The sequence below is a fragment of the Mirounga angustirostris genome, unplaced genomic scaffold (assembly GCF_029215605.1).
Source record: "Mirounga angustirostris isolate CCGP_5_RB_7025 unplaced genomic scaffold, mMirAng1.0.hap1 SCAF_9, whole genome shotgun sequence".
NCBI classification, from domain to species: Eukaryota; Metazoa; Chordata; class Mammalia; order Carnivora; family Phocidae; genus Mirounga; species Mirounga angustirostris.
The window spans coordinates 134,187,478-134,211,975 of NW_026991717.1; the positions used below are offsets into that span (position 1 = coordinate 134,187,478).

Here is a 24,498-nt window from a genome sequence, read left to right on the forward strand (position 1 = left end):
GAAAATGTCCCGATAGAAACCATGCTTGGACTATTGCACTAGCATTTCTTTGGACTAGCAGCCTACTATTGGGTCATCTCAGATGGGATTACTCAGTTGAAGTCTTTATTTCCTTTACACTCTACATTTCCACTGTCTGCTTTGTTGCTCTTCTTGCCTTTTGGATGTGTGAAGCTTGGGAAGGAGACACATAAGGCAGTTAGTCTCTTCTCCATAAAAACTGATCTCATGTCAAGGTATATTAAAGGAAGTTTTAGATTATCTAAGAACCATCTTGGGAAACAGTTTTGTTTTTTGGTTTTTTTTTTTAAGGATCCTAAATAGATACAAAAAAACATTGGGACCTCTCATTTTTAGTAGAAGTTGCACTGTTTTCATCTGGTTCTTTGTTTCACAAGCAAGGACAATCAGGTTGTTGCTATTTGCGCAATTGTTTTTTTTTTAAAGATTTTATTCATTTGAGAGAGAGAATGAGAGAGAGAGAGCACATGAGAGGGGGGAGGGTCAGAGGGAGAAGCAGACCCCCTGCTGAGCAGGGAGCCCGATATGGGACTCGATCCCGGGACTCTAGGATCATGACCTGAGCCGAAGGCAGTCGCTTAACCAACTGAGCCACCCAGGCGCCCGCGCAATTGTTAATAAAAAAAATTGGGGACCAGTATTTAAGGCTTTAGGATGACTTCAGAGTCACACAGATTCAGGTCCTCTGTCCTGTCCACGTGCTGAGTTGGATTTAAGTGTTGTGTTGGAAGCTTAACATTTCAACAGAGTAATCATTTCTCTAATTTTTATTTTAGACCCAGCTTCTTTCTGATAGATCTTCTAAGGCTAGGCTGACTCTGGATCATTGTGGACCATAAATAATTCAGTCTTGCCCACTTCTGTGTTCCTTAACCAGGATCAGAACCTATCAGGAGAATATACCATTGTCTTTTTGTATTCCATTTTTTGTCATCTGACATTTTGCCACTGTTAAAAACAGCCTAGTCAATTGGGTGCCTGGGTGACTTAGTCAAGTGTCCGACTCTTGATTTTGACTCAGGTCATGATCTCAGAGCCCTGAGATGAGCCTCACGTCAGGCTCCATGCTCAGTGGAGAGTCTGCTTGGGTTTCTTCTGTCCTTCTGCCCCTCCTCCAGCTCATGCTATCTTTCTCTAAAATAAATAAATAAAATCTTTAAAACCAAAAAACCAACACCCCCCCCCAAAAAACCCCATCCTGGTCAAGTGTGTTCCAATTAGTCTTCTGAAAACTAATATCGGATTATTGTTTAAGGCTTAATTTACAAAAGCAAAACTAGAATCTACCTAGCTTGTTAATGTAGAATTCATATAATAAACTAATTTGCCTGATTAAATGCATATTCATTTAATTTTGAATTCTCGCATACTATTAGCATCCCAGATTCAGGAAGGGAAAATGTCATAGGACTTTCATGGTATGATGGCTGAATACTACTAAGATCTGATTCATATTCTTTATTCTCCCTTTGATAAAAGATAAAACTAAAGAGAGGTACACTGTTTTTTTCTTTTGGCATTGGAAATCAGGACTATTGATAAGATCTGATGACCACCAACAGGAAATACCTACACTCAAGGCTAGAAGAATCCCTGAGATGGGTGAAAGGAGGTGGGAACAGACATTTCAGAGATTGCTACTGATTTAAGAGAGAGGCTGCCCACTACTGCACTGGGAGTTGTGTTCTAAGGCACTTGGGTATGAGAAGTGCTGGGAAGAGGCCCGAGAAGCATACAGACTTGGGTTTATAATTTTGTATTTGCTGTGGCTGGCAAGGGAACAATTACTGACCACTTTAGTTTAATCAGAAATGAGCATTAGAAATTGTTATTCATTAATAAGATAATCAGGAAACAAAATTAAGAGATTCTTGTCAAGCTAGCATGTGCATATGAAGTAAAGGCTACACATCACTAGAAAGCTAACTGTGGATTATGCACCAGCTTAGGGTCAAAGAGGACAGTTAGAATAATCAGATTCATAATGAATAGTATAATGAAGAGGTCATGCACATTTATTTGTAGGAAAACAAGGAATAGACCTTTCTTTGTACAGGGATGACTAAAGAGAAAAAAAGAAACAAATGTGGGACCTCCAAAAAGATCCTTCAGTGTTAGAGGGGAAGAACATAGACAGCACTCAGATCGGAAAGGAAGAACATACTTTTGAAGAAGTTGATCAAACTTCTAATTCTGGTGATATGGCAAATAAGATAACCTGAAAAAGCCCCCTTATGAATTTCTGATAAAATTCAACATCCATTCATGATAAAAACTTTCAGGAAGCTAGGGGTGGAGTGGATTTCCCTAATCTGATACAGGGCATGTATGAAAAACCTACAGCTAACGTCATAGTTAATGGCAGGTATTGAATGTTTTTCTCTTAAGGTAAGAACTAGTCAAGGATAGTTTTTAGCACTTCTGTCTCACACTGTACTAGAGGTTCTAGCTATTGAAATAAGGCAAGAAAACAAAAACTTTCTAAAAAGGTCTAAAGATCTGAAAGGAAGAAGTAAAATGATTTCTACTTGTAGGTGATATTACCATTTACATAGAAAATCCTCAGTAATTTACAAAACAATTATTAGAACTAACAAATGGATTTAAGGGTATTTCAGGATACATACAAAAATATAAATCAATGGAACAGAAGAGAGTCCAGAAATAGACCCACATATATGTGGCCAGTTGACTTTCAGCAGAGTGCCAAAGTAGTTCAAGGAAGAAAATCTTTTCAAAATACAGTACTGGGATAACTGGATACTCATGAGAGAAAACAGTGAACACTGATTCTCACCTCATACCCTACATAAAGACTAATTTGAAATTTATCACATTTCTGAATATAATCAAATCAACAGCCTTCCAATCTGACATGATATAATATTGCTGATTTGGCATTTACTTAAAAGTTAAACATCTTCTGTATGACCTAGTCATTCTACTTTGAATTATTTACCCAAGACAAGTAAGAATATATGCCCATAACAAGAATTATATTATATATACATGTTTAGCAGCTTTATTTCTAATAACCCAAACTGGAACAATCCAAATGTCTACCTATAGGTGAAGGGAAAAATAAAATGTGGTACATCCATACAGTGAAAATACTATTTAGCAAGAAAAAGGAACATAGTGCTGATACATGCAATACGACATCATGGATACATCTCACAATCAGTATGTTAAGGGAAATAAACCGGATGCAAAAGTATAAATACCATATGACAGATACAAACTATAGTGACGAAAAGCAGATCCATGATTGCCTTAGTCAGAGGTAGATTGTAGAATTTGGATATAATGGGATTGATTGATGGTTGGTTTTTGTCCTTTGCCCATGATTTTTGTCTTTTGTCAGACTGCAAGGTCATTGATGAAGGGGAGTCATGTAGGGGAGGGCTAAACAAGAACACTAGAAGCACCTTCCATCTTCTTAACAAAGAGATGGAAATGATTGGGTCCCCAGTATTTCTTTAAGCCTAGGCTTCTTAAAACAGGCCAGTGGAAAAGGCACAAACAAATGAGAAGTTTCCTTGAATTGCTGTTGCTGTCCTGGCCCACCATGGAGCTCAGGATCATCTTCCTCAGTATTTAGCTTGAGCAAACAAGCTACCATCAGATGACACAGACTCATGGCCAGCATCTGGGTAGATTTGTATCACACAGCCACCCCAGAATTCCGGGTTGGCTGCCTGGGCAAGCCTGCTTGTTTCATTCTTCTTGTTATCCTTCGCCCTGTATTTTACACATCTCCCCTCTGACATCATGGAAGGGTTAGGCTGTAATTGCCAGTATCTTGGCTGATGAAACTAGACCCCTACACAAATTACAGGATCAGGCTGTCCCCAGAGTTTTGTTCCGAATACTTAAATGCCAGAAGAGTTTTTAGCAGGAAGGATAATGACCTAGAATTCTGCCCTAGCTGGGGTGGAGTTTATATATAAAGTCAAGAAAAAGATATTCTCATAAATATACTAGCACAGACAGTGTACCACCCACATCTGCTTCCTGAAAAAGTTACTCAGCTATAATTCAGTTTGTTTAGCAGAACTAATAAGAGAGAATATTTGCATCTTAGTGTGGGTCTGCCATGATGCCTTATTTCCACTTAACTTTTATAATGTGACAAATGGGCAAAGAAAACAAATACATACTTCATAAAGAAGGAATACAGGTGTCTAATAAACAGACTCAACCTCATTGTTCAAGCTCATTAGTTGTAGGAGATGTATTCATTTAATGAATATATATTGAGCACCTACCACAAGCACTGGATTACATATGGGGGATGTAATAATGAAAAAGAGTCCTATCTCCAGGTGCTTAGAATTTGGTAACAGATGCAGTCAGGTAGACAATTATTGAATAATATGTGATATTTACAAAAACAATAGTGAAATGCTACTTTTGCCAATGAAATTGGAAAAGTTAATGATAAATCTTTAGTATTAGCAAAAGCACAGGGAACTTCTTCATGTACTATAGGGAGAAGCATAAACCTACAGGCCTTTTGAGTTCTACAGTATAGGAAAAAAATTTTGCTTATCTTTTACCTATATTATCAGATTTGAGAGATGAGTCTAAGGAACTAGTTTATATTAAAATTTATGAATAATAGAAGTATATGCTTAGATAATATTTACTATGTGTGAGGTATTGTTCTAAGCACTTCACATGTATGAACTTAATATCCTCACAAACGTCTCTTGGATGGATAGTATTGTTGTTCCTTTTTTACAGATGGGGAAGCTGAAGTCCAAAGAGGAATGTTATATAATATGAACAGGATAGAAGTCTGGAAGGCCATACATTATCAGAAACTTTCCAAGTTTCTCTAAGTAGAGGGTTATAGGTTATTTTAATTTATTTTTATACTTCTTTAATTTTTTAAAATTTTGATAACGAACATATAAAAGTGCTATTTTAATACACAGTGCAGTAGTTTTTAGTGGCTTTAACATAGTTGGAGATGAGAAATCCCCATCTGTGCTGGTAGGTTGAAATTGAAATGTCCCTATTAAGCACTGATGAAATACGGATTTGATTTATTCTCTTTGCTTTTTCAACATTAAGAAATCGTTGTACAGCCATTAAAGACCTCTTGCTTCTGATTATCTTTATTTCTGATGCCCAGATAATTAAGTTGGGATTGCATCGTATAGTATACTACTTCGGGGGAGAAAATCTGTTGAAAGATTGAATGGAAACAACTTTTGACTGTAAATAGGGATGAAATCTTTATCTTAAACTATTGTTTTTCATTCTTAATAAATTCAAGGTTTTCAGTGGTTCTGAGGAAGATTTGTATGAGATAAATTTTTATGACCTTGGGCCAGAATAGATTCTCTCCTCTTTTCCTCCTCTACCTCCCCTGTCTACTTCCTATGTTTGATGAATGTTTGTGAGCTACTGGTAATGTTAACATCTATGCCTGTGATCTAGATTCATTTCCTTTTTTTTTTCTTTCTCTTAGCTTTATGCTAAAGAAATGGATGTTGGTGGGGCGCCTGGGTGGCCCAGTTGGTTAAGCGACTGCCTTTGGCTCAGGTCATGATCCTGGAGTCCCGGGATTGAATCCTACATCGGGCTCCCTGCTCGGCAGGGAGTCTGCTTCTCCCTCTGACCCTCCCCCTCTCATGTGCTCTCTCTCTCAAATAAATAAATAAAATCTTAAAAAAAAAAAAAGAAATGGGTGTTGGTGATTTGCTTGGCAATTTACTCAAAAATACTCAAAATTACTCAAAATACTCACATGAGTATTTTATATATGAAGAATTAAGTTCTATTCAGAAAAAAATTTTATTGAGGTATAATTGGCATATAACATTATATTAGTTTCATGTGTACAACATAGTGATTTGATATTTGTATACACTGCAAATGATTATCATAGTAAGTCTAGTTACCACCTGTCACCTTACATAGTTACAGAATATTTTTTCTTATGATGAGGACTTTTAAGATTTGGCAACTTTCAAATATGCAATACAATATTGTTACCTATACTCACTATGCTGTACATTTCATTCCCATGACTTATTTATTTAATAACTGGAAGTTTGCACCTTTTTGACCACCTTGCCCCCTTTCATAGATTAATTCCTTAAACAGTTTTTGGCCCTCTAATCACTCAAGTCCTTCGAGCTGTGTGCTGTCCAGTATGGTAGCACTAGCCATGTTTGGCTATTTAAATTAAGTAAAATAAAATTAAAACTTCAGTTCCTCAGTTATACTGACCGTATTTTAAATTACAAACATTTCCATCATAGCAGAACCTTCTGCTTGACGTTGATGTCTTAGAGTCTTTGTGTTCGCCACAAAACTCTATTGTGCAGCCCTTATTGACTGTTTTGTATTCTATCAAATTATAATTCATCCCATCTTCTATCACGTGTCCAAGAAAGCTGGCCACGTTATATGCCTCCACTTTATCAGTGTGTGTCATTGTAATAACATCTTATTAGGGTGAATAAGCAGAAACTTAAAGTCTTGAATAAGAACCATTTGTGATTATATTATAAATGTTGTCTGTGTCCTGAAAGCATGTATATTGTGTTTCATTCTTTTAGAGGCAGCAGCTAGTATCCTATATCATTCTATGTAGAAATTAGTTCCTGTAATGTTACGTTTTAGGTGAATGAAGAAGTAATTTATCCCTTGAAATCTAGAGAAAAAGATTTTGTTAAGGTTTCTACAGTCACTACTGTGAAGTTTTTCTCATTAGTCCAGATCATTAGCTGGTTGCTTAAAATGGAAAACTATGTTAAAATTTATAAAGCTTAGGGGAGCCTGGGTGGCTCAGTCGGTTAAGCGGCTGCCTTCGGCTCAGGTCATGATCCCAGGGTCCTGGGATCGAGCCCCGCATCGGGCTCCCTGCTCGGCGGGAAGCCCGCTTCTCCCTCTCCCTCTGCCCCTCCCCCTGCTCGTGCTCTCTCTCTCTCTCTCTGTCTCTGAAAAGTAAATAAATAAAATTTTAAGGAGATTATAAAGTTTAATATAAATGTCTAGTCATTAAGATCTCTGTAGGTAATAATATTATCCTGGTGGAACTAGAATTGATTTAAATAATTATACAATTACTATTACTGTTTCTTATGTTTTTATCATGCTTTCCAACCAGATTGCCAGCCTCTGGACAGCAGGAGCCACGTCTCTGTGATTTTTCCTATTTTCTACAGCACCTGGCACCATGGCTTGTTTTTAATAAGCTCTTGCTATAATTTATTGAATTGATTTATTTTCTTCTGTTGCTTACTGTGCAGGACAGAACTTACAAAAAGCGTGGTGCTCCCTGAACTAATAGAACTCTCTAGGGATGAAGGCAGCAGTGTGCGTCTTGCAGCTTTTGAAACTCTGGTTAATCTGCTTGATGTATTTGATACAGGTAAATCTACATGTAGACACATCTTTGCTTCTGAAAGCAGTGTTTTTCCCTCTTTTGTATCACTGATAAGGGAGTAAAGGACGATAAAGGACAGAATTTCTTACATCGGATTTTGTGATGAACATTAAGCCTCCCTTCCTAAGAATTTGGCTTGGTAATTAGCCTCTAACTTGTTCAACTAATTGGCCCTAGGAAAGATGCTGACTAAAACAAGGTCTAAATTAGTTTCCCTACCTTAATATTTTAATGCTAGAAATCTCATGGCTATAGGAGGAGAAATCTGGGATGAGGTACTTGGGTGGGAATGGGTACAGAGGTATTTCTTAGCATTGTGTCAATCAAATCACAAAGACAGCTCCTCTGTGAGTGTATGACTAGACCTTTGACTAATGCTGGGCATTAATTTATTAGTAAACATTAACCATGTTGATATGGTGAAGTTTAGAGGAGTAAATATCAAGTACTTTGGTGCAAAACTCTATTGTGTAATTATAGGATTACATTTACTTGGATTAACAGCATTTTACCTGAACTAGGAGAGCCTGTTAAAGATTTTTGCAGTGTGGACAGTAATTATGTATGATTGCTACAGAATAATAATTTAGGCTATCTGATGGGCCAGAGGAGGAAAAACTATAATGCATGAAAAGAGAAATGAATGAATCTGCTTGTCCTAATTATGGGGCACCCCTGGGCATTCAGTCTAGGAACCTTGGCATCCTCTCTGCTCTCTTCCCCCTCACTGCTCACACTCGGTTATCACAGATCTGGGTCTGACCTGTGTTCTTGGCTTTCCCTGACATTCCTTCCATTCCTGGTACACGATGCTCCAATACCACTTGTCATTACCTTGGCATATTCGATTCTCCCACACCTCTAGCTTTTCTGCGTATTCTTTTCTCTCTGTTTTTTTTTTTTCTTCTATTTTCCCCCTAACCAACATCTCCTTCAGTGCTCATTGCAAATACAGTTTCCTCTCCGATATCTCTCTAAATGTCTTATGCCAAGAGTTGGCCAGCTATGGTCTACAGGCTAAATTCTGCTGCTTCCTGTTTATGTAAGTAAAGTTTATTGGAACATAGCCATGCCCATGTGGTTATGTATTGTCTGTAGCTGATTTTGTGTTGTGGTGACAGACTAGTTATGACAAATACACTGGGAAGCCTAGAACATTTACAAAAAACATGTGCAGACCCCTGCCTTATGACGACTATGAAAATAGTGATCACATCGTCTTATGATAGTTTTTGTGTTTGACTTCTTCGCTGGTCTGAGTTTCTCAAGTTCAGAGACCATGTATTACTCCTCTTTCTACTTCTACTTAATATAATGCTTGTTCTGTACGAAATACAATAAATGTTTGTCTAATGAATGTTGTTTAGTTAAAACAGTAGTTGTGGTACTGAACTGTGGTGAGAGTAACCAGAATAATAATACTAATAACCCCGTTGCTGCATTTTACTTAGTCCTGTCAGACCCTTAATAAAGCAGTGGTGCATTTCTGAAAGTTTAAGAGAACTATGGGAAATTCAGAGTTTTAGAATTAAGATGTAAATTTTGCTGATATATCAGCAATTTATAGCCAGCAGATATATTTAAAAATATTAATTAACTTCTGAGGCGCCTGGGTGGCTCAGTCAGTTGGGTGTCCAACTCTTGATTTCAGCTCAGGTCTTGATTGCAGGGTTGTGAGTTCAAGCCCTGCATTGGGCTCCGTGCTAGGCGTGGAGCCTACTTAAAAAAAAAAAAAAATCGATTTGCTTCTTAAGGAAGTGTCTTCTAAGAAGTGAAAGTGAAGAAATTCAGTAAACAGGTGCACTGAAGTCTGAGCTCCTCCGCATGACATTAAGGTTTTTGATGATCTCAACTTTCCTCTCACTGCTTCTGTCCCCCACAGCTCTGCCACCATTGCTGACAGAAATTTTCTGTTGCTATGTGGCTAACATAGTAATTTTTCTTCCTGGGATCTGTGTGTATATATTAATTTCTCCATGTGCAGTGTGGGTGATTGGTCTGAAGTATGTTTTGTTTTGTTTTGTTTTCCAGATGACAGAAGTCAAACTATACTTCCCTTAGTGAAATCATTTTGTGAAAAATCTTTCAAAGCAGATGAATCAATTCTTATTTCCTTATCTTTCCATTTAGGAAAACTATGCCATGGACTATATGGTATGATATATCTTAAGATTTTCAAGATTTGTAGATAATTTTTTCCTTTTTCTTTTACCTCAGCCACTAAACTTCAGCTTTCCAGGTGTAAAACCTATCCTTTAAGTGTGTAAAATCTTAAGAGGCCTTAGATTTTTGATAGCATAATTTAGAACACATTGAAAAATGATTTTCCCCCAATAGAACCTATTTGAAAGAACAGTGACAGAATGAAGTAGGCATGGCCCTTTAAATTTCTGAATATTTTATACTTATGTATCAGTTGGCATATGATAATAGAAGCTCATTTATATTAACTATTGGTACATAGTAAGTATACCCTTATCAACTATTTGCTGTAATATATCATGTGAGCGTTTCAGCTTAGAATCAGCATAATACAACTTGGCATTTTGAACATATTACTCAGTTCTTAGCTTACTATACTAATGTAAGCATAAATTAAGTTAGAACCATCTGGCATAGTAAAACATTTTTAAAAATGTATATTGTAGACTCTTAACAGGCTGTTGAAAGTAAGTACTACAGTATATGATGAGTTCCTATCCATTGATCAAAAATATTTTGAGTTTACTTTGCCATCCTTTAGATTGAGTTTTTAAGCGCCTCTCTGCAGAAACATACACATGTCTTTTCTGCAGACTGTTTTAGAATATTTATGATAAGTAAATAGCAGTAATGGCCCTGATGTATTATTATTGTAGTGACTTGTTGGTCTGTGGTATGATGTATGCTGTAGAAATTAATGCAGTTGTAATTCCTGCATTGTGTAGGTTATACTATCAAAATTAAAATTAAAATATTATTAAGATTAACATAAGGTGAAACAATTGACCTGTTGGGAGTTCTTCATGATAGGTACCCTTTCCTCTGTTGTTTTTATTTATGATCTTTAGCCATTTATTTGACTATTTTGCTCCAATTATGTATGTATTGTACTTTGCTTTTCTCTCTTTATTTTTGTTTTCAATTGAAATGTTGAACAAAGGTTTTACATTTGTTTTAGGAATTTTTACTCCAGATCAACACTTGAGATTTTTGGAGTTTTATAAGAAACTCTGTACATTGGGTTTGCAACAAGAAAATGGACACAATGAAAATCAGATTCCACCCCAAATCCTAGAGCAGGAGAAGAAATATATTTCTGTCCGGAAGAACTGTGCTTATAACTTCCCGGTAACAAACTGTGTATTTGTACTGACTAAACATTTTGATTATAACTCTAAAATATATGAATAGATAGCATTAAAAAGTATGGCCATATTTGACACCTGCTTAGCCTTATGTCTGGTATATGCAGTAGGTACTAAGTAATATTGGTATAATTTATATTTATCTTTATGTATAAATCAGAACTATATGCATGCATTTGGATCTTCCAAATATGATCTCTATCTAAATTATTGTTCAAAGGACATGATTTCAATATAAATGAAGTGATTGTAATATTAGGTACTGATGCATGTTTTTCTCTCCTTCCCGCTCATCTTCTCCCTTCCACCTCCACCAGGCCATGATTGTGTTTGTTGATCCTAAAAACTTCCACATGGAACTCTATTCTACATTCTTCTGCCTTTGTCATGACCCTGAAGTACCAGTCAGATATACTATTGCTATTTGCTTTTATGAAGTAAGTCTGAAGAAGTGAAATGACTTTACATTGGTTGTTAATTCTACCTATGTACACTAGGTGATTTTTTGATATTGTGTACACCTCTGTTTATAAAGGTTTATTACAAGATACGGGCTCCATATGTCTTTCATATTGTGGTCCTAAATGTTATTTTAAAATTCCCATAATTCTCTTAGTATGTTTATAGAATTCATTCACATAAGCACATTATAATCATTTATCATTTTTTTTTTTAAGATTTTATTTATTTGACAGAGAGAGACACAGTGAGAGAGGGAACACAAGCAGGGGGAGGGTCAGAGGGAGAAGCAGACCCCCCGCTGAGCAGGGAGCCCGATGCGGGACTCGATCCCGGGACTCCGGGATCATGACCTGAGCCGAAGGCAGTCGCTTAACCAACTGAGCCACCCAGGCGCCCTCATTTATCATTTATTAATCCATTCATGTACTAAGTGCTTACTTTAAGCCAGACATTGTGGTGTGAATATGGGTATTGCAACTTTGGAAGTAAAATCAGTTTTTATAGGCTTTACAATATTTATATTTAACTTTGTGTCTAAACTCAAGAACTTGAGAATAAATGGAAAATTGAGAGAGATTATTTAAATTTATTGTTTTTTAAAGGTTTTATTTATTTATTTGAGAGAGAGAGCCGAGCGAGCATGAGCAGGGGGAGGGGTAGGGGGAGAGGGAGAAGCCAACTCCCCACTGAGCAGGGGAGCTCAATCCCAGGACCCTGGGATCATGACGTGAGCCGTAGGCAGATGCTTAACTGACTGAGCCATCCAGGCTCCCTACATTTATTGTTTTTACTGCAAATGGATCATGTTTCATGAACATAGCTGTTACGTTCACCTATTACAGCAACTCTCTGTAATGTAGGAGCAAAAGTGAATTTAAACTTTTTTTTTTTTTTAAGATTTTATTTATTTATTTGACAGAGAGAGAGAGAGCGAGAGCAGGAACACAAGCAGGGGGAGCGGGAGAGGGAGAAGCAGGTTTCCCGCCGAGCAGGGAGCCTGATGCGGGGCTGGAGCCCGATGCAGGCTCCATCCCAGGACCCTGGGATCATGACCTGAGCTGAAGGCAGACGCTTAACGACTGAGCCACCCAGGCACCCCTGAATTTAAACTTTTATGGTGAATGTTATTAATTGTTTAACACTTGAGGTTGAAATTTGGGTATGTCTTAGAGGTTCCCAGTAAGCACACGTATGCTGTAGTTGCAGTAAAGATGTATAAACTATAACTTAGCAACTTCAAAACGTAAACATCTCTTTTAAGTGGCATAATAAAATATTTCCTTTCTTTATAAGAGGTATCTAAATATTCTTAGTCTCAATGAGAAGGTTTCAGCCCCTTCCTTGCACTGTATTCCATAGCAGAGCATTGTTAGATCAGCTCAAAGTGCCCAAGGTACCTATAACATCATTATTATGTTGCTTAAGACTCTTGGCTGTTGGCTGAAAGTCTCTGCTTCTTTTCATTAACAGTTTTTCTGGTATGAATGAAATGTTCACTGTGCAAAATCTAGGAAATATTTCCTTTAAATGGTATAAATATTTAAAATAATTCCAGTGTTGCAAAATTAAGTCATCTTTGTAAATATAGTGGTAGAAATATTCTTTTGGAGGAGGGGAAAGAACAGAGGGCACTGCTAGCTGAGTGAACTCTGTCTCCACTGTGCATTAAGTGGGCATGTAGTCTTGGTTACTGTGCGTGCCTGTTAGATGAATGGTCTCCAGAGATGGTTCCATGAGGTTAGTATCTGAGAATGCAATATTTATATAATATTAGAGTTTTTACTTATGTTCATTTTTATCTCATCCTTTTAATATTTCATTTTTTATGTGTTTTATAGTGGACACAATATGTTAACACCCTATAAATAAACATCTGAAATGTGTCCATAAAAATACTTCACTGGTAGGAGTGAGTTCGGATCATTGATCTAGCTCTTTGGTGGCTAGTTGCCCTGTTCTCTCAATCATACCATGTAGGTAGGCTGTTACTGATACTCCATAAAATAGATTGTTAGTCTAGGTTTATCCTTTTGAGTAGTGAGAATCCATTGGTGGATTTAAGTTTTTCTCACAGTGCTGTTGTTAAATTCTGATAGTTATTTTACCATGTCCTAACTTTATGCTTGTTTTTCAGAAACATATTATTTCGAAAATATTTTGAACAAGTCAGAAACAGCCCTGTAGAGCAAAGTTTTTTAGAACATTTTCTTTATCCAGGAAGCTTCCCTCCCCCGCAAATAAAATCTTACCCAGAAGCCCAATATGTAAAAACAAACAAACAAACAAACAAAACACCAAGCCCAAAAAAGAAAAAGCAAAAAAAAAGATGAAGTAGAAACTGGTGAATTTACCATTGTGGGTTCTGAGTTTGCCTGGAGGAAGAAAGAAGACTGTTCACAGGGGAGCTAGATTAGACCCTTCCAGCTCCTCTTGTGCTGATTAAAGTCTTTGATGGGAAAAATCTTCGGTGTCTTGCTTGCTTAGGAGTCCCCTCTATCCCTGTGTCACACTGACCTTCTGTAGTACTTACCCTCTTCGGGAGGCGCTGAAGCAGGATGAATGCTCATATGTCCTGTCAGACCCTGTTGACTGCTGTAAGACTTTAAAATATGAGCTAGAGGTGTCCATGGACTTACTGCTTGTGAAATGAAAATTATGACTGATAAATCCATCCTGTACTTTCTACGCCCATGTGGGCACTGACATTCCCACCCTCATGTGTCCACACTCCAGAGTGCTACAAAGCAGGCTAAAAAGCTGGTTTTCTATGCAATTAATTTTTTAGAAATCTAATTTTTACATTTATGTTGTAACCTAGTTTCATTTTAGAAGAAGTATCTAACAGGGATGTGTTTTGTAAAATATTATTATAACCTTTAAATGTCTAGTAGTTTTAAATCTGAGAGACTTTATTGTTGCATTTCAGGTATCTAAACTCCTGAATTCTGGAGTATATTTAATACATAAAGAATTAATAACATTATTACAAGATGAATCACTGGAGGTAATATCTTCTTACTCTTTGGTTTTTACTTCATGTTAAGTCTGAATATTATCAATGCCCTTCCCCTCTTCCCCCACACTTCTAGGAATTGCATGAATTCTTTCAGCTGACTAGCCCCAAAAGCGTCAAGACAAGGTGCAGTTGTATCATAGACTGGAAATTGAGATCGTTAAAAAAATACTCAGTTTTAAAATATATATGTATATTTGTTTTTTTTTTTTTTAAGATTTTATTTATTTATTTATTTGACAGAGACACAGCGAGAGAGGGAACACAAGCAGGGGGAGTGGGAGAGGGAGAAGCAGGCTCCCCGCAGAGCAGGGAGCCCGATGCGGGACTCGATCCCAGGACCCTGGGATCATGACCTGAGCTGAAGGCAGTCGCTTAACCAACTGAGCCACCCAGGCGCCCCAGGAATCTGGATTTTTTTAAAAAAGATTTTATTTATTTGACAGAGAGAGACACAGCGAGACAGAGAGAGAGAGAGAGCATGAGCAGGGGGAGTGGGAGAGGGAGAAGCAAGCTTCCTGCAGAGCAGGGAGCCCGACGCGGGGCTCGATCCCAGGACCCCGGGATCATGACCTGAGCCGAAGGCAGTCGCTTAACCAACTGAGCCACCCAGGCGCCCCTGTATATTTGTTTATTAAGAATTTAGGACATGCCAAAAAGTAGACAAACAAAAGGATACCTTTAGTTCCAATTACTGTTTCTGTTTTGTTATATTTTTAAGTTTTTCTTTTTTTTTGCTATGAAAAAGTTTTTATTTTACTTAATTGCAATCCTATTTTATATCACATTTTACATCTTTTTTTTTTTTTTTCTCTCAGCATTGTTTAGGGAATATATTTGGGAAAACTGAAATACTTTATTTTGGTGCTGCATTTAGTATATCCTGTTCACCCAAATGACTGCTAGCTCAACTCATCAATAGTTACACATTGCTGAGGGTGTTATCTTACTTAAATTGCTTTTTAAAAGTTGAGAGGCAGTTTTTTGGCATATTGGTTGTATGGAAGTAGCTGTCTCAGATCTAGACTATTTGAGCAATATCAAGGGGCAGGTATACTAATCTCTTTTCAAAGGTAGTTTTGATCAAGGCAGTTGATTATTTTTCTAAAATGTTCCAGCAAGAAGATGGCAACGTAAGAAAATAGAAACTCCCTAAATGTTGTTTGGTAAATAATACTATTTCTGCACAGAAATTGACATATGAGGCTAACCTAAGATTAGAAAAACAGTAGTTGCCATAACAGTAATTGATATCTCTATTGAAAGGTACTAGATGCTCTTATAGATCATCTTCCAGAAATCCTTGAACTTATGTCTACTGGTGGAGAAAGCAGTATTCAAGAAAATAAGGTAAATCCCATGTATCAAAGAAGTTCCTGAATGTTTTAAATATGATCTTTCTCTATATAGAGTTGTTGTGGGGAATCAATGAGAGAATGTGTGGAAAACATTTAAAGTAGTGCTTGCCCCATAATAGCAGGTAGCTTAGTAAATGTCTCTTGGAGCTTCAACAGCCTGAATTTTCCCTACAATTATTCCATTACCATGATTCTTATTTATTGTCCTTGGAGTTTACATTCATATTTCCAGTTTTTATTAGCATTAATTATTATTCTAAGAATAGCATCTGGTGAGGACAGAAGAGTAGGAATGTAGAAGGTCAAAATTTTCCAACAGCGAAATACAAGAGATTTTACTTTAGTTAGAAGGATTGAGTCCCATTCTCTATTTCAAAATTTTGCTTTCAGTGACCGTAAATTTTACTTATGGATCTTTTTGAAACGTGTTTGATTTTGCCAGATAATTATCTCCCTATGACAACTAAGATCCTCCTAGGTTCTGAAGTGAGTGAGAATATTCCTCTCCCCAATGTATCGTAAGACTGAATAGTTTGACTGAATGCTGCAGTTGATTTATTATCATCAATCTTCTGATGTGCTTTTTTTCAGTTATCATCTCTGCCTGACTTGATCCCAGCCCTCACAGCTGCTGAGCAGCGAGCAGCAGCCTCCTTGAAATGGAGAACTCATGAGAAGCTACTACAGAAATATGCCTGTCTGCCGCATATCATATCAAGTGATCAGATTTATTATCGTTTCTTACAAAGAATGTTCACCATCATGATGACAAATGTGAGCCCAGTACCTTTTATCTAAATCTTTTGAACTCACACTTGATTTTGGGATTACCAAATTCTCCCCATTCTCAAAATAGTACAACAAACTCTGTTTATTCCATTTTGCCCTGGAAAGATGTTATCCTCCCAGATCCCCGAGGGGGAAACTCAGATTTCCCCGTGCTTCTTCAGTAATGCTTATTTTTGAACATTGTCTACATAGCTGGGTTGAAGAATGAACAAGTGGTACCTTTACTTACCCTTTTTCCATATGTTGCCAAGGAGAGTGTAAACAGATTCACTTCAAACTTGATATAGTTCTTCTCAAAAGGCAGGTTGGCTGGAGTCTGTGATCTCGACTGCTAAGTCCCTCTTGCTCTGATATCCACCTTTTATGTGTCGTGGCCTCAGAGCCGACCTCAACTATGCCATGTTGCCAGACATCCCATAAGTCCCTAAATCTTAGTGGTGTTGCTTTTTCTTTTATACCTCTAAAAAGTGGCTGTGTAACAGATAAAGCTTATATTAAAAACATGATGGCCTACTATGGATAACCTTAAAATTAGAGTCAAAAGCAGGAAAAAAAAAAAAAAAAAAGGAAAAGTTTTGTACTCACATCCCCCAGAGAGTAAGTTGTCTACCTTTTTCACAAAAATTTCAGAGGTTTATTTAGCCTACAGTTCACTGTACATTTAATAGGATGTCTTCCTACCATTTTGGAAGTATGAAAAAGTTCCATATAACATGTACGTTTTAGAAACTGTTGAAAAAGTGCTTAATAGTGTCATTGTTCTCAATAAAAGGGAGATAATGAGATCTTGTAGCCATTTCAGAAAACCAAAATCAGGTTTAGCTTCAAAGATTAAAAAGAAAAAAAATAACGTTATTGGTGTCATTTACAACTTAAGAATACAGGCGTACATTTCATGAACTGACACTCTGCAGGTTAATTTCATTCATCAAAGCAAAGCCTAGAGCATGAAGGTTACATTATAGCTGTAATAGTCTTAAGAAATGACATTAGTGACTCCCTTATCAGAGGACAGTGCATGAGTGTGCCACATAGGAAATTTACATAAAATTGAGCAGAATTAATGAATTATTTTATTCAGAAATTACCTATTTGAGTACCTGCTATGTGTCAGGCACTGTTTGAGGAGGGAGGGATACAGGAGTGGATAAGACGGACAGACTCCTTCTCTTAACAGAGCTTGTGTTCTAAAGGGTGGTGGTATCAGGATACATAATACAACAGGATGAGTGATATATTTACAGATGCTGGTAAGTGCTGTGGTTTGATCTTAATTGTTTATCTCAGCGTGATGAGTTAGTAGGCATGCTGTGTTTACAGAGCTTAAGAATATATAATTATTCCATATTTTAACTTCTCTTATCAAGAAAGAGAAATGATTTACAACATAGAGTGCAAACAGAGTACCTGTAAGCCTAAGAGATTGTTTTACTATTTTCTTTTACAAGGCAGTAATTCCACAGTTAAAAGGAGATACATGATTATTATAGCACATTTTCCGTGATCAAAGAGGATGTTCTGGAGAAAAGAAAGATTTATATTTTTAATTCCACACCTAATGGTCATAATTCATTCATTCAGCAAAATTTATTGAGTGCTTACTATGTGCCAAGCACTACTATATTTTGGGTACCAGGATACAACAATGAACAAAAGAGACAAAGGGTGTATTATCACAGAACCTGAAATTCTACTGGAGACTGGCGGTAAAGCAACATACATCTAGAGTATGTCAGGGGTGAAAAGTACAGTGAAGCACAGTAAAGCAGGGTAGAGGATGAGGAACATGACAGAAAGGTAGTAGGATGCTATTGTGGAGATAGCAGTCAGGGAAACATCCTTTCTGATCAAGTATGCTTCATGCAGAGGCTTGAACAAAGTAAAGGAGTTACCAGGTGGATGAAGGACAAGCGAGAAGAGCAAAGAAAGTGTGGTTGCGTGAGGAGCAAGGAAGCTAAGGTGGCAGGTGGTGGAGAGATGAGGTAGGGGGGTGCCTGGTCTGTGATGTGGAATCTAGCTTGTATTCTCTGAAACAAGGAAAATCTTTAGAAGATTTTGAGGAATGACATTAACTTTTTTTTCTTTTGTTGTGAAAAAATTTTAAAGCTACAGAGAGGCGAAGAAAATACTGCGATGAACCTTCATGTAGAACCCAGTGAGACCGAACAATTGTTAACATTTTGCCATTATTCGCTTTTTCTATTTCATTGTGCTGAGGAATTTTAAATTATACATGTCATTGTATTTTATCTCTATAAACATTTCAATGTTCATCTCTAAAAAAAAGACATTCTCCTATATAATCACAGTATAATCATTACATTTTGCAAAATGGACAGTTATTGTTCAATACCATTTCATATCCATGTAGTTCACATTGTGTTCCCCAAACATATTTTATAGTTGTTTTATTCCGTATAGGATCCAATTAAGATCCTTTGGCTATTGCCTTTGACTGTTACAACTCTTAATTGTCTTTTAATTCAGAACAGACTCCCTTTCTCCCTTTTCCCACTTTTTCATGACATTGAATTGTGGAAGAGACTTCATCATCCTGTAGAATATTCCAATTCTGATTTTGTCAGATTGCTGTTTCACGGTGTTAGCTTGTTCACCTACTCTCAGTATTTCTTGTAAACGGAAAATTAGATCTAAAGACTTGCTGAATTTTAGGTTAAACATTTTTGGCAAGAATACTTTACAGATGCTGCTTTGTACTTTATGTCGCATCATCTCTGGACACGTGTTCCTCTGTAAGTGAGCTCAGAGTGGTTCTCCAGTGGTGACCGTTGTATCAGCCCACTGCAAAATTATGTTTTCTCCCTTGCAAGGTGCACTGTAATCGGAAGCTGACACTTTGAACACTCTGAACACCAGTTTTCATCAACCTTATACCCATTAGGTTTAGCATCCACTGATGATCCTTCCTGAATCTGTTTATATTAGAACTTGCAGAGGAGTGATTTTTAAAAATTCTATCACTTCTGCATTTTTCATGGCATTCTTCTATGAAGAGATGCTTTACTTCATCCATGTGGCTAATCTGATTATGCTGAAATATATTTCCTCAGGTAATCTTTAGTTTTTTCCTCCTATGATCAATTTCCAGAGCTAGGAGTTGGTGTAGGAACCACTTCCAATGGTGACAACTGAGTTTTGTTTTGGTTTTGTTCTCTCTTTCAGGCTCATTCTCTAATATTAAATATTGTTTTAATCAACTGTGGTCATTATTGGTTGCTCCAATTGTCACAACTTATTCAGGCTGGCTCTACGTGTTTTTGATATGATTACATTTATCTCTGATTTCTGGCCCAAAAGATAACTTATGTTATACTGTGAGGTACAAAATATACATATTTTTTAAATTTTTATTTTGTTTTATTATGTTATGTTAGTCACCATACAGTGCATCATTAGTTTTTGATGTAGTGATCCATGATTCATTGCTTTCGTATAACACCCACTGCTCCATGCAGTACGTGTCCTCCTTAATACCCATCACCGGGCTAACCCATCCCCCCTCCCCCTCCCCTCTAAAACCCTCAGTTTGTTTCTCGGAGTCCATAGTCTCTCATGGTTCGTCTCTCCCTCCGATTCCCCCCCCTTCCTTTTTCCTTTCCTTCTAATGTCCTCCATGCTATTCCTTATGCTCCACAAATAAGTGAAACCATATGATAATTGACTTTCTCTGCTTGACTTCTTTCACTTAGCATAATCTCCTCCAGTCCCATCCATGTTGACGTTAAAAGTTGGGTATTTATCCTTTCTGATGGCTGAGTAGTATTCCATTGTATATATGGACCACATCTTCTTTATCCACTCATCTGTTGAAGGGCATCTCGGCTCTTTCCACAGTTTGGCTATTGCAGACATTGCTGCTATGAACATTGGGGTGTATGTGGCCCTTCTTTTTGCTACATCTATGTCTTTGGGGTAAATACCCAGTAGTGCAATTGCTGGGTCATAGGGTAGCTCTATTTTTAATTTCTTGAGGAATCTCCACACTGTTTTCCAAAGTGGCTGTACCAATTTGCATTCCCGCCAACAGTGGAAGAGGGCTCCCCTTTCTCCACAACCTCTCCAACATTTGTTGTTTCTTGCCTTGTCAATTTTTGCCATTCTAACCGGTGTAAGGTAATATCTCAATGTGGTTTTGATTTGGATTTCCCTGAAGGCTAATGATGATGAACATTTTTTCATGTGTCTGTTAGCCATTCATACGTCTTCTTTGGAGAAGTGTCTGTTCATGTCTTCTGCCCATTTTCGACTTGAAAAATCAGCGCTTTGTCTGTAGTGTCATTTGCAAATATCTTCTCCCATTTTGTGGGTTGCCTCTTTGTTTTCTTGACTGTTTCCTTTGCTGTGCAGAAGCTTTTTATCTTGACGAAGTCCCAAAAGTTCATTTTTGCTTTTGCTTCGCTAGCCTTTGGAGATGTATCTTGAAAGAAGTTGCTGTGGCCGATGTCGAAGAGGTTACTGCCTATGTTCTCCACTAGGATTTTGATGGATTCCTGTCACACATTGACGTCTTTCATCCATTTTGAGTTTATCTTTGTGTATGGTGTTAGAAAATGGTCGAGTTTCATTCTTCTGCATATAGCTGTCCAATTTTCCCTGCACCATTTATTGACGAGACTGTCTTTTTTCCATTGCATATTTTTTCCTGCTTTGTTGAAGATTATTTGATCATAGAGTTGAGGGTCCATATCTGGGCTCTCTATTCTGTTCCATTGGTCTATATGTCTGTTTTTGTGCCAGTACCATGCTGTCTTGGTGATCACTGCTTTGCAGTATAGCTTGAAATCAGACAACATGATGCCCCCAGCTTTGTTTTTCTTTTTCAACATTTCCTTGGCGATTCGGGGTCTTTTCTGATTCCATACAAATTTTAGGTTGTTTGTTCCAGCACTTTGAAAAATGTCATTGGAATTTTGATCGGGATGGCATTGAAGGTATAGATTGCTCTGGGTAGCATAGACATTTTAACAATGTTTATTCTTCTGATCCATGAGCGTGGAATGTTTTTCCATCTTTTGGTGTCTTCTTCAATTTCTTTCATGAGTGTTTTGTAGTTCCTAGAGTATAGATCCTTTACCTCTTTGGTTAGGTTTATTCCGAGGTATCTTCCTTTCCTGATTAAAACTCTTCAGAGTATAGGGATAGAGGGAACATTCCTCAAGTTCATAAAATCCATCTGTGAAAAACTCAGAGCGAATATCATCCTCAATGGGGAAAAGATGAGAGCCTTTCCCTTAAGATCAGGAACATGTCAAGGATGCCCATTCCTGCCACTATTGTTCAACATAGTAGTAGAAGTCCTAACAACAGCAATCAGACAACAAAAAGAAATAAAAGGTATTCAAATTGGCAAAGAAGAAGTCAAACTCTTTCTCTGCAGATGACATGATACCTTATGTGGAAAACCCAAAAGATTCCACCCCCAAATTACTAGAACTCATACAGCAATTTCAGTAATGTGGCAGGATACAAAATCAATGCACAAAGGGCGCCTGGGTGGCTCAGTTGGTTAAGTGACTGCCTTCGGCTCAGGTCATGATCTGGGAGTCCCGGAATCAAGTCCCGCATCAGGCTCCTTGCTCGGCAGGGAGTCTGCTTCTCCCTCTGACCCTAGCCCCTCTTGTGCTCTCTCACTCTCACTCTCTCTCAAATAAATAAAATAAAACCTTTAAAAAAAAAATCAGTGCACAGAAATCAGTTGCTTTTTTATACACTAGCAATGCAACTGTAGAAAGAAAAATTAGAGAATCGATTCCATTACAATAGCACCAAAACCCAAAATATACATATTTTCATATGACTAGTATTTATGTGTTTGAAATTGTTAGAATACACAAAATGAAAGAAAAGAGTAACATGTTTTTATTTAGTTCATTTATCTAAAATTCATTTTTTAAAATTCCTGTGATGCTTCTGTTTATGCACATTTCTTAAACTTTCTGTTCTAATTCATAGTGAATATTCTCCTTTTACATTTAACACATTAAAAATGCACAGAATAATACTCAATAGTGAGAAATAGCTTGTATAAAACACGAGAGGAGGTAGCAGGCAACACACTCCCAGCAATGTAAAGTTTTATTTTACTTGAATTTCAAGGATCCTATAATAGCACTATAATACTCTGAATCTTCAAGAATTAAATATTATAGTATTTTTATGTAAGCCAAGATGGTGAACATGAATTTTATACTGGACATAATATATCTGGTTGAGAGATTTTTCTCTAATATGTAACCTGAACCCAAACCCAGGAAAGATAGATGATTGAATTCATTTAAAATTAATTAATTGTGCCCAGTGGTGTGACAGAAATTCAGAAGACAAAGGAGTATATAGAACACTAGTAAGAGTTACTGACATGGTGTCCCTTGGATTCTAAGTTTTATCTGTGGTATGGACCAGGGATCTCAATGAATGACACTGAGGCAGAAGAGGCAGAAGCAAACCAGAAAGATTGAAAAGTATACCTGATCATGGGATCTCTAGGTTTCTATTTTAGAAGTGGCACATTTTTGGTGATGTATCTGACACAGGGCATGTTCTTGCAAATACTTGTCCAGGGAATGGCTAAGAGAGTGGGTGGCTGAGAGGTATTGGGGGAGAATGTCACTTAAGCTGAAGTGGCAGAGAAAGGATAGTCAAATATAAATCAGATCAGGATGATTTGAAAATGACTGTGCCAAACTACATTAACTTTGTAATGTGATACTTAGGTTGATTTGCCTGAGTGATATTAACATTAAATTATGAAGACACTAACACAGTGATCTGAGAGGCAGACAACATTGCTCTTGCTTTTAGCCAAAACTGAAAATTGATTTGTGGAGCAAAATTATGCTATTAGATTGATTTAATTGTCTTTCTTACCTATTTCTTTAAGAATGTCTTGCCTGTTCAAAAGGCAGCTTCACGAACTCTATGCATTTTTCTGCGTTATAATCGTAAACAAGAACAGAGACATGAGGTCATTCAAAAATTAATTGAACGTAAGTAATCATTGCCTCTCATTTTGAAAAACAAAGTAAACTGGCCTTAGTTAGCTCTGACTGACTTTATCAATTTTGCCATGAATAGTTAAGCTGATATTGGTAAATACCTGGAGTGTGTTTGTCTTTGAGTTTTGTAGGTTAATTTTTTTTGGTTTTAGCAATCTATATGACAGGATCAGTCTGTGATGAATGGAAGTAATAATTGGTCTGGGCCTCCTTTAGTGAGTTTCTACACTTGAGAAATTAAATTTATGTTGAAAGTCTAGTTTCTACCCTGATGAAATAGCATTTGGAACTAAAATGTGAGTAGAATATCCATGAATGTAGTCATTTATTTTATGTTTTTAGTTTAAATATTAACAGAATGAGGGGGTTTTTGGTTTGTTTCCTTGAGTAGAGTTGATAGTACACATAAATATGAATGGTAAGCCTAGGTGGTTCATGTCTTAAAAAAATTAAGTCAATTAACAAATGCAAATTTATTTTAATTTACTAAGGGCTAAAATCAAAATAAAAACCTTTAGTTGGAGTGTTAATTCTAGAAATAGTGGCACACACTTATATATCCTTTTTAATTACTGTATACTTGCTTTGACCATAGTGTCTTAATGTTTTTATTAAACTCTGTTTTCCAGCATAGGTAGGTAATGGGATTTTCTAGTTACTGGAGTTTACCATTTTAAGTATGAATCACCACTTTTCAAAAAATTAGAGTATATAAAATTCTATTTAAGAAAAATTATGCTTGGTATACTTTAATCTTTCTCTTTTTTACTCTACTTTAATTTTCATTTTTCAGTGATAGGACCACACATTTAGAATCAGTTTTATTTTGTAACGAGATTCTGTTTGGATTTAAATACTAAGAATTTTGCTTTTGAACATTTGTGTAATTAGGGAGAAAATAATCCTTTAAATGTTAACCTGAATTATTGCCAGTAATACAGTGTTTACATATGACTTAAACCACTTCAGAGCATTCTTATGAAAATGAGACAAAGAAAATAGTTAATTTGATTGATCAAATATAACTTCAAAGTTTGAAATTATACAAACTTGCATTTGAATTCCAACTCTGCACCAGCCAGCTCTG

The 24,498-nt window shown here is 36.7% G+C and overlaps 1 protein-coding gene across 1 annotated transcript in view; it reads left to right on the plus strand.

The window, feature by feature from the left end:
- The window catches only part of PPP4R4 (protein phosphatase 4 regulatory subunit 4), a 103,887-nt gene that overhangs the window by 53,937 nt on the left and 25,452 nt on the right, over positions 1 to 24,498 (plus strand). The window contains exons 8-15 of the mRNA XM_045901456.3: positions 7,290 to 7,411; positions 9,458 to 9,580; positions 10,587 to 10,756; positions 11,091 to 11,210; positions 14,162 to 14,239; positions 15,515 to 15,598; positions 16,198 to 16,380; positions 23,297 to 23,402. Coding sequence (XP_045757412.1) covers positions 7,290 to 7,411; positions 9,458 to 9,580; positions 10,587 to 10,756; positions 11,091 to 11,210; positions 14,162 to 14,239; positions 15,515 to 15,598; positions 16,198 to 16,380; positions 23,297 to 23,402 — 986 coding nt within the window. The remainder of the gene's footprint in view (positions 1 to 7,289; positions 7,412 to 9,457; positions 9,581 to 10,586; positions 10,757 to 11,090; positions 11,211 to 14,161; positions 14,240 to 15,514; positions 15,599 to 16,197; positions 16,381 to 23,296; positions 23,403 to 24,498) is intronic.